Raw genomic sequence first — 9,700 nt, 5'->3', positions numbered from 1 at the left:
GAGAGCCGGGCACAGAAGCCCGAGAGGCCGCGCGCTCGGCTTGGGAAAGGCCGCGGGCGCCACCGCCTGCACCGCCCTGCGGTCAGGACTCTGGAGCTGGGGAGCCCCGCCCCGCCCCAAGCAGGAGAGCCCCCGGCGGCCTGGCCTCTAATTGTGGGAAAACTAGACGCCCCGGGGAAGGTTCAACTTGTGGAGGGCGGACTCAGATTTCTCCTCCTAAACGTCGCGGGCCTCCCAGGGCGCCCGCCCCCGCCATTCCTAACAAGGCTTTAAAAAACTGTAGGGAATCTTCGCGGGCGTGGAGCCGCGCTCCGGGCAGGGGACGAGCCCCAGACAGAGAACTGTGTCTGGGGGATCCTAACGGAGGGAGCGTTGTAGGTGTGGGGCTTTGGGGAGGCAGCGGCGATTGTGCACGTGTAGCGAGTATTGGGGCCCAGGGGACAGTACTGGTCCTGAGGCTATCTGTGAAGGCACCCCCTTCCCTCCCCAGAGCTGATGCAGAAGGTCAGTACAGAAGCCTTTGGTCGGAGAGGTGGGTGACATTCTGTTCCCTTAGTGGACCCTATACGACCCGGGCACCTGGAGACGTTGAGATTTCTCAGGGCCGATGTACTGGCCGCAGGCTCGATTTCTTTACGAACTCCCAGCCCTTTGGTGAGGAGTGAGGACACTGAGACCTAAGACCGAAATGGAGGAGTGAAGTAAGAAAATAAACCTGGGACGGGATCCGAGGTAGACCAACACAGGGATGGAAGAGGCTTCTCCACCCATCTCAATCCTAGCACCTCAATAATGCCGGGGTTCGGGAAGTGGGACAGGTTGGAGCGGGTAGGGAAACCTGCTCCTCTCGAGGAAAGGAGCCTCCCAGTTTCCTGTGTTTGGGAGGGAAAATACCCATCCTGCAATGCCTGTAAAATAACCGTTTATTTCATATTTTAAAAAACTCCAGTGATAAATGTCCGTTACCGATGGTCAGCATAAAGTGCCAATCGCAATACAACGCCCTGCTCCTAGCCGGCTGCTCGCTGGTGGTGACTGGGCGGCGGAGCAGGGGAGCCGGAGGCCGGGCCCCCTCCGGCCCCAGGGCCCAAGGCCCTCCGCCCCGCGGTCCCAGTCCGAGGGCCAACGACCGGCGGCGCGGCGCGGCGGAGCAGGGAGGGGGCATCCGTGGCCCCGCGGTCCCAAGGGCCGGGCTGCTGAAGCAGATACATGGATTACACTTTTGCAGGCTCCCGGGGTGGGGTGGAGACGGGAGGAGGGGGTGGAAGCTGCGAACGCGCAGAACCTCTTTCCCTCTCCCCTCTCTCTCCGCAGGCAGAGTTACAAGCTTATATGGTCAAAGAAAAAAATAATAAAGAAAACGTATAAAATAACAATAGAAAAAGTAATACTTCTGGGAGAGGCGCCGCTGCGGCTCCGCGGAGCTTTCGTTCTTTTTTTAAATGCAGTTTCCCTTCCGCCACGTGAGTACCGCCTTTTGGCCAAGACTTTAGCCGCGTCCTGGGGGAGCCGCCCGGGCGGCTGGGGTCACGGCTCGGGGCGGGGCTCTCGAGTTCTGCGTGCGCCCGGGACCCAAGGGACAAGTTTGGGATAGGGGAAGGTCCCGGGAACCCCTCCCGCTGCCCGCCAGAGTCGCCTTCGGCTTCTGGTCCCTCTGGAGGAGGGGGCAGCGTGACCCAGGGTACTGGTGACCCGGAGGCTCTCTTTAGCATTTGATCTTGGAGGTTTTGAGCTCCTTCACCTGTGAGTGTAGCGTCTTGTGGACAGCGAGAGTCCTGGACTGGCAGAATCCTTTCCCACACTCTTGACATTTGAAAGGCTTCTCTTTGGAGTGAATATATCTGAAAGCAAAAACAGAGAAATTAATCTTTGCAAAATGATGTAATGTTATAAACAGTTATCCAAGATCCCCTCCCATAGCAATGAGGTGCTTGCCCTCAAAAGAAAGGGGGGACGTGGGGGGTACCTAGTGTGGAGTGGGCAAAATGCGAAGTTTGTGGATAGATTAGGGAGGTGAAGGAAACCCAGAGGCAATGTCTGATCCATCAGATCCGTCAACAGGTCCAGCTAGGCCCATCCCTGCCTTCCCCTGAGGGACAAGCCCGGTTTCCTTATAAGGCTTGGGTTAACAACAAAGGTGAACAAGGGGACCTGGGAGGGGTGACAACTTGCTGGAGCTCTGCTGTCCAAGCTGGCAGCCACTAGCCACACGTAGTTATTAAAATCAAAATTAAGTAAAACTAAAAAGTTAATCTTGCAGTCACACCAGTTGTATATTTCAAGTGCTCAGTGGTGACATGTGTCATGGGTCCCACTTTCCATCACCGCAGAAACTTGTATTGGACAGCGCTGCAGATGGAAGAACGAGTTAGGAAGCTGTGCCTGCCTGTCTGGAGCTCATGGAGACCTGACTTATTCTTCCCATGCTCTCTCCACCCATGCTCCAAGAACCTACCCCTGAACCTTGTCGGGCTTCCTTTGCTACAGTAGAGATTTCTCAGAAACTGTGATGCTTGGAGCCAGAGCTGGGCTCAAGAACAGCCTCATTAGGGAGGAGGATGGTGAGAACAGAGACAGACAGCTTTTCTGGGGAGCCACCCCATAGTACCTGTGGTCCCGTAGGTGGTCTTGCCTCCGGAAGGCTTTGTGGCAGATGTCACAGGTGTAGGGCCGTTCATCCGTGTGCGTCCGCTCATGGATAAGGAGGTTGTAGGACTTCGTGAAGTGGCGGCCACAGAACTTGCAGACGAACTCCTTCTTGGTCTTGGAAGGCAGGCGTCCCCTTGTGGGCTTCTTTTCTGGGGACAGCTTGGTTACATCCAGGAGGGCGCCTAGCCCACCAGCGGGGGACCCGGGACCCTCCCCCCGGCCAAGCTTGGATGGATCTTCTTGCGTGGCAGCCAAAGCCAGGTTGGCAAAATCAAAGCGTGGCTTGGTCTTGAGTGCGGAAGGGCCGCTGCCTCCAACGGTGATCTCGGGCTTAGGCTGGATTACATGAGGAAACCAGGGAAAGGCGGGCAGTTGGAAGCGTGTGTCCACCAGGCTGGACATGGCGCCCGGCACTTTGGAGAAAGAGGAGCGCGGCAAGTGCATGGCAGGGTAGCCCAGCGTCCACTGGTGCAGGTGCACAGCGTGCAACGCACTGAAACCGTACAGGTTGGGCAGGTGGTCCAAGGGCACTGTGGGCAGGCCGTTCACTGCCTGGAGGAAGGAGTAGTTGGTGAGCTGCAGGGATGGATGAATGGGCACTGGCGCTGGCAAGGTTTTGCTGCCCATTGTCGTGGTAGTTGCAGTGGATTCTCAATCTCAATCTACAAAGGAAAGAAGAAAAAAGAAGGGAGAGAAAAAGAGAAGCTCAGGGTAGGTCGCTCTCCTCCTGAATTCCAGCCCAGCCACACCCTCTCTGTCCCCCAGAGCTGATGCTGGGAGTCTAAGACCCCACTGAGGGAACCCACTGCCCTCACAGAGAAGATGGAACCCTCTCTGATGCAGGGCTCCCTCCAAATGGCCTTCGCAGAGACACACAACTTGCTACAGAAACCAGCAGGGAAACTAAATCCTATGCAACTCAACCAACTTAAGTGAGGGCCTCCCGTGTCCAGAGCACTGAGAAAGGCAGTGGCACAGGGAAACTGGTGTGTGGAAATTTACATCCACACAAGCCTGAGTCAACACAGAATTGCACTCTCCTGCAAAGAGAACAGGAACTTGGAAGCACACTTACACATTCATATGCAGATAAACAAACATAGAAATGCACAATGACAGATAAACACGGATTCACAGGTTCTGAAGCAGTTGACAACAAGGTGCAAAGATAAACTGAGATGATATGTGTTATACTACTCAACAAAATGCAGGAACTGGCCCAAATGTGGTTCCACACGCCCATGCGCGCGCGCACACACACACACACACATACAGGGGATTGCACCGAACCCATGAAGGGCCTCATAGAGAGACAGCACACATACGAACACACACAAATCTGTGTCTCCCAGCTCCTGTGCATTCAAAGCTCTAGTAGCCGAGCTTCAATTTGGCTTCCAGACGACATGTCATCTTTCTCCTCACATGTCATCTTTTCTGCCTCACTATTAATGAGCCCTGTTGACACCACCCTCTCTGCTTTTGGACTGACTCCTTACCTTAGCCCCTGGGGATCACCTTCGTTTCAGCCAGGACACTGACACCCACATTCATTTACTCATTCAAACATCTGCAGTCACACACAAGGGAGCTTCAGTGCCCTCCCTACCCCATAAAAAAAGGGGGCCATTGTCTTTGGGTTCTCTGGATGTTTCTATGTGCCATGACACCTGGGCAGGTGGGTATGCCCATGGCCTAGAGCACTGAGGCTGGGCCTCCGCTGCTTTGATCTCTGCCCCTCCAACTGCAAGGCCAGGAAGCTGAAGTGACCAACAGAAGGGCATCTCCTGGCCTGTGTGGTCAGGGTCTCCAGCCTCCATGGACAGATCAGGGCTCTGCAGAGAGACCTTTCATCTCTGTGCCTCCCAGACATTCCTAATTTTCAGTCTGTCCAATGGAAGTAAAAAGAAGGCAAGTAGAAAGTACATGGGGGCCTTGGGAGGCTCAAGTGCTGAACTCTCTGGGCTCTGAGCTGGGGGCTACTTAAGAAATCACTGTGGGAGCAGGGTACTTGGGGAGTCCTTCTTGCCTGTCTCAGTCCCCTGCTGCCCACTTCTTCCTTTACCTCTCATTTCCCCCTCTTCTCTTCATCCACTTGCTCTTCTAACCTTCAGTAAATCCCCCTCCCTGAGTTGTGCCAGCCACTGTTCTGCTCCTTCCATGGGCAGACATTGACCCCCTCCCCCCAAACAGCTTCCCTAGCCTAGCTTACTCTCAGCCCAAGGCCACAAGGCCCAGTCAGAGACTCCACAGCCTTTCACCGCAGCAAAGCTTTTAATGGGAGAGTGCCCTGCCCGTTCAGGAAGGAGTAAGGACAATCTTGACCCAGAAACACTTTCCCTTGGAAGCTGGCAGAGAGGTCACTGCCGGAATAGTGGGCCAGTAGGGAAAGAGGTTCTGCTGGGGGCGGAAGGTGCAAAACACCGAGAGCCTGCAGAAATTTCCCGCAGGAGGTTACTTAGCAATCATCTGAAAAACCAGGGTAAAGACAGCAATTAATTCAGCCTCGGGGCTAGGGGAGGCACAACCCTGCCGTGACCATGCCTCGGGAGCGGGAGTGCCCACCCCAGTGGAAGAGCCTTCCGACCAGTCTTCTCTGCTGCTTGGATCACCAGTGGCCCCGTGATCCTAGAGCGTGGGGATCATACCAGAGCGCTAAGACATGGGGAGGCAAAATACGAAGTGGGCCAGAAAGAAGGCCGGCCGTTTGGGATTGGGGAGGAGGGAGGAAGGAGAAGGGAGAAAGAGAAGACTTGCCAACTTCAAAGGTTGGCCCAGACTTAGGCGAGGTGAGCGCTCTTTGATTTAATGTCACCTCTTCTTTCCCTCCAGGCGCTGGAAATCAGATCCTTATCTCCAGCTCCCTGGGCGGGGGGCGCCACCGGGGCCTCAGCTTGTTCCTCTCGGTGTTTGCTCCTCTCGGTGTTTGGCCTATCCCGGGCCAAGCGAGCGGTGGCAGTGGCGGGGCTCTGAGCTGCACAAGGGCCCGAGCGCGCTCGGTGCCCCGGTGGGGAACGCACCAACGTCGGCTACTAACCTGGCCTTTCCTCTCCTACCCCCAGGAGCTGAGAAGACCTGGGGCTCCGTAGGGGGAGGGGGCGTTTGCAGCCATCACTGCTCTTGGGAGCCAACCTTTCCGGGCTATCTGCCCGATCTTGTTTCCCCCAACACTCAATTTATTTTCTTCAGCTGCGCAGCCAGTTTCTTATTTTCTGCCGCATTCCGAGGCCAGGGCTCCCCAGGCTCTCCCCAACGACTTGCCTGGGGACGAAATTCGTTCGAAACGTGGCTCTTTACACTAGTACCAAGAATGGGCCAAATGCGCGATCCGGTTTCAGGCGGTCAACTAAGAGAAAAACAGTCTCACACTCTCCTCTCCCACCCGAGAGGATGCACGAACTCCCAGCCCATCCGGGTCCCGTTGCCCCGACCCCGGGGACCCTTGTGTGAACGCTTTAGATTTTTAAACGCGAGGGGAAACACCTCTCCCCGGGCCAGGCAGCCACTTGGCAAGGAGCTTGAGCCTCGGGACCTGGGAGGTGCGGGTAAAGATCCCGACTACACGCGGCAAAAGCAATTCGCGCTTCCGAGCCTGGGTCCCCGGCGCAGTGTCGGAGCTGCTTCCCTCGCGCGGTGGAGCGCCAATCTCAGGTCTGCAGCCAGCCCTACGCAGGGCATTAACGAAGTGTGCAGAGTCTATTAAAGTGGTTTATTCGGGGCTAATTGAGCGTGAGCGAGTTAACTGCTTGCATTAATGAGGACGGAGCGAGCTCCACGAGCTTGCGCCTGAAGGGCCCAGCAGCAGCCCCAGAAAATCATCCTTGACATCGAATCCCCAACACACTCGTGGTGACAGGCGTCCAGACCCCTGGTGGGAAGACTAACCACCACCGGATACTTCTGTTGAATTCTCCCAACAAACGAGATCGAACGAACACTTCGGCTAGGAGGCCATCCCGGGGCATTTAAAAGCCCGCTGTGTCCTTAGCGATCTGTTCCCCAATCTTAATGAAATCGCAATTACTTCGAGGAGCCTAGGATAGAACAGCAAGCCACTGGCCGTCCCCTGTCCCTCTCAGCCCTCTCTTCTCTAGGAGGCCGTGATCCTGGAGACGAACTAGCTTTGCACGTGGTTTATATTCCCAAAAGCCAGCGCGCAGCTCTTTGCCCGGTTGAAATTTACCAAATTGTGGCAACAAAGAAACCCTCGGAGCTACTTTACACCCTGAGAGCTTATCCCGCTACTGCGCGAGCTGCTGAAAAAGGACTGCAAGTGGGTTTTCATTCTTCTGATCAGAGACATTTCGGGAAAGAAATTAGTTCCGCAGGCAGCCCCTCACCTCTTTACCTCTGTCCTCCGACTTCCCTCTTCTCTCCCGAAGGCTGAGTTAGGGGACAGTCAGGGGAGGAAACGAATCCTTCCCTTATAAGCCCCAAACCGGAGACACTCACGGCACCCATAGCGTTTCCGCTACTTAGGCGTGTGGGTCTCCCATTGGGAAGTAGTGTTCGCGCCTCCCTCACGCCTCCCTGCACCGAAACAGTTGCGGGTTACTCCCCAGGCCTTGACTACACAGAGCAATTATCCTATAGAGAACACCCCAAAGTCAGAGCACAAGTGCGAGGCTGGGTCAGGCACGCGGCGCTGAGCTCCCGGTCCAGCCGGCCTGATACCTGAGCGTAACTCCGAAAAAGAAAAAAAGAAGAAGAAGAAGAAAAAAAAACTTGCACGGAAAGCGCGACCTGGCTGGGGCATGCACCTGTCCCTGGCGCCGTCGGCTGCGGCCGTGGCCATCCATCCACTCTCTTTTCCTTCTTCGTCAGCTAAAGTAGGTCAGACTGGGCTAGGCGTGCATCTCGGGAAAGTTTGTGCCCGCTGAAGTTTCTTCGGTTTCTTAGAGGGGGGCCCACAGGCTGACTTCCAAAGTCCGCGGGCATCTCGCCGCGGATTCCTTGGAGCCGGTCCGCGCAAGGAGCAGTAGTGGAGGCCCGCCCCCTCATTCCCCGGAGGTCAGAGGCCGAAGACCCCGCGCGGGAAGTCCCTGAGCCAGCACCCCCAACCACCCTGGGCTGCAGCTGCTCTCACTTTCACAAAGGTCCTGCAGCCTTCGTTTGGCAAGAGGAGCTTCCTTCTGGGACCCAGAGAGAGGAGACACCCGCCGCAGTGTGACAGGGGACCCGGGAGTGCTGCCCGCATTCCCCTCTCCGAGCAGGGGCTCCCAGGGCTGCAGTTACCTTGTTCCGCGGAGGTCCCGGGCTGAGGGTGTCTCTGGGGCTCCGCTGCGGGGGACCCGGGAAGCCAGAGGCGCTGGATTCCACAGGCACCCCCGGAGCTCTAGAGTCCTGGCCCCTCTCCGGCTGCGGGTACTCCGAGCGCCCGACACGCGGGAGCGCTCGACTGCCCCGGAGTCCTGCCCTTCGCGGGATGGTGAGCCCCGCTCGCGGCTCCCTGGTTGGGTCTGAACCGGGAGCGGCTGAGAACTTGCTGGGGAGAGACCGAGCTCCGACTCACTCATCCCTTAGCACCGAGCCGCCTACTTATTTTAATCCACCACCCTCCTCCCTCCCTCCCTCCTTCCCTCCCTCCCTCTCTTCCTCCCTCCTCCCTTTGCCTCAGGATTCCTCCCCTCCCTCTCCTGTCCCCCAACCCTGCCCTGCGCCTGCGCACTGAGAGACAAAGTTTTGCTGACCGGGGCAGCAGACTTTGGCAGCTGCGCTCACTTTGCCCCGGCCTCCCCGGACCTGGGTCCCCTGCTTTTCAGTCCGGCGCGACCCCTTTTGCATTGTTAGGCCCACGAGGGCACCCCTGGCGTGCTGGAAGAAACAGCGTCAAGCGGAGGAGAGCAGGCTGAAACTGCACATTTCGCGGTCCTATTCCTGAGCGCCTGGGACACAGCTTGTGCAGGGATCCCCGCTCTGTAGCTTGGACTCCAGAGCTCTTTGGCCCCTGGCAGAGTAGCCCTTTCTCCCAGAATCCCTCCCCAGAGGCGTAGGGCCCTGGGTATCAGCAGTTCCTGGACATCAACGGAGTCCTCACCCCCAGCGCAGCCACCCAGACCCCAATGCCTAGTGCTGACCCCAGACTCTGTGTTATGCCTTTGGTGGAAAGATGAGAGGTGGAGGGTGGGGGAAGAAGGTCAAGAAAGTTATTGTCCTAGGATCCAAAACCCTGTAAGAGTCCACCCTAAAGAACAGTTGCACCCTCCAATCATGTATTCATTTGTTTAGGGAGGATGCACTGGGAGTTTGGAGAGCAAGCTGCAAAGTTCATCAGCTTCAGGACCTCTGAGCCCAAGGAGCTGTCTCCGGTGGCATTTGGGACCTAAGGAGGGGTCAGGATTCTGGCTGCAAGAAATTCTGTCTTCACTGCTTCTGCTTAGGGAGAGTACCTATACCTTACTGACTGCTGGGCTCTGAGAGCTGACCTCCAGCTGACCCCAGCCCTGACCTCTTGCTGCCACCTCTCTGGAACACCAGCTCCGGATTCAGGAGGAGACAAAGGTTTCCCAGGGCTTGGGTGCATCCAGATTTACGTCACTGCACTCCCAATGTTTGCCCCAGTGTTGCTGCTAAGTGACCCACCCAACCCTTGGGGCTGGATCCTGGCCTCAGTGGGTCTCTAGCATATTAGTACTGTGTCTCTGGGGAGGAACAGTGCTTTTTCCAGCCTCGCTCTGCAAGTCTGATGTGACATATTTGGGGTGTCATTCTCTGACCTAGGGGAATGATAGTGGAAATGCCCCCAAAAGACATAGTTGGAGAAGACCCTTGTCTTATCCACAGGCCTTTAGGACAGAACATGGCCTCCAGCCCCTAGGTAACTTTGGCTTGGGTGGGGAGGAGGAAGACGGGGGTGCAGTTTTTGCCCCAAGGGACTGCACTCATCCCCTGCCACAGGTTAGTGGTGAGTCAGGGGCCCATATAAGTTTGCCTGTGCAGCTGGAATCCTAGCAGCTGCCAGCATGGGGCGACATTCTGGCCAGGGAGAGGCCCCTTGGGAGCAGAAAGGAGTTGAGATCACTCCCTTCCCTGAGATTCCAAGGCAGCAAGT

The 9,700-nt window shown here is 56.6% G+C and overlaps 1 protein-coding gene across 1 annotated transcript; it reads right to left on the bottom strand.

Moving 5' to 3' along the window:
* Positions 1 to 1,558: 1,558 nt before the first annotated feature.
* On the bottom strand, positions 1,559 to 8,161 carry OSR1 (odd-skipped related transcription factor 1). Its single transcript, XM_045807127.2, has 3 exons — positions 7,885 to 8,161; positions 2,609 to 3,311; positions 1,559 to 1,841 (listed from the first exon to the last, which is right to left on the bottom strand). Exons 2-3 carry the CDS (start codon positions 3,274 to 3,276, stop codon positions 1,706 to 1,708), a joined length of 804 nt encoding a protein of 267 aa, XP_045663083.2. The 5' UTR covers positions 3,277 to 3,311; positions 7,885 to 8,161; the 3' UTR covers positions 1,559 to 1,705.
* Positions 8,162 to 9,700: the final 1,539 nt, after the last annotated feature.

The sequence above is a fragment of the Ursus americanus genome, chromosome 7 (assembly GCF_024610735.1).
Source record: "Ursus americanus isolate L20-20 chromosome 7, mUrsAme1.1.p, whole genome shotgun sequence".
Taxonomy (NCBI): Eukaryota; Metazoa; Chordata; class Mammalia; order Carnivora; family Ursidae; genus Ursus; species Ursus americanus.
Note: the sequence above shows the minus strand (reverse complement) of the source record. Positions and strands in the feature narration are given on the sequence as shown.

What these genes read in the sequence shown, in the direction of transcription:
- OSR1 (XM_045807127.2), bottom strand. Translation starts at nt 3,276, where the DNA reads ATGGGCAGCAAAACCTTGCCAGCGCCAGTGCCCATTCATCCATCCCTG. An exon ending in GACCACCTACGGGACCACAG is followed by an intron (nt 1,842 to 2,608) that starts GTACTATGGGGT and finishes TTTTGCTTTCAG; the next exon opens with ATATATTCACTCCAAAGAGA.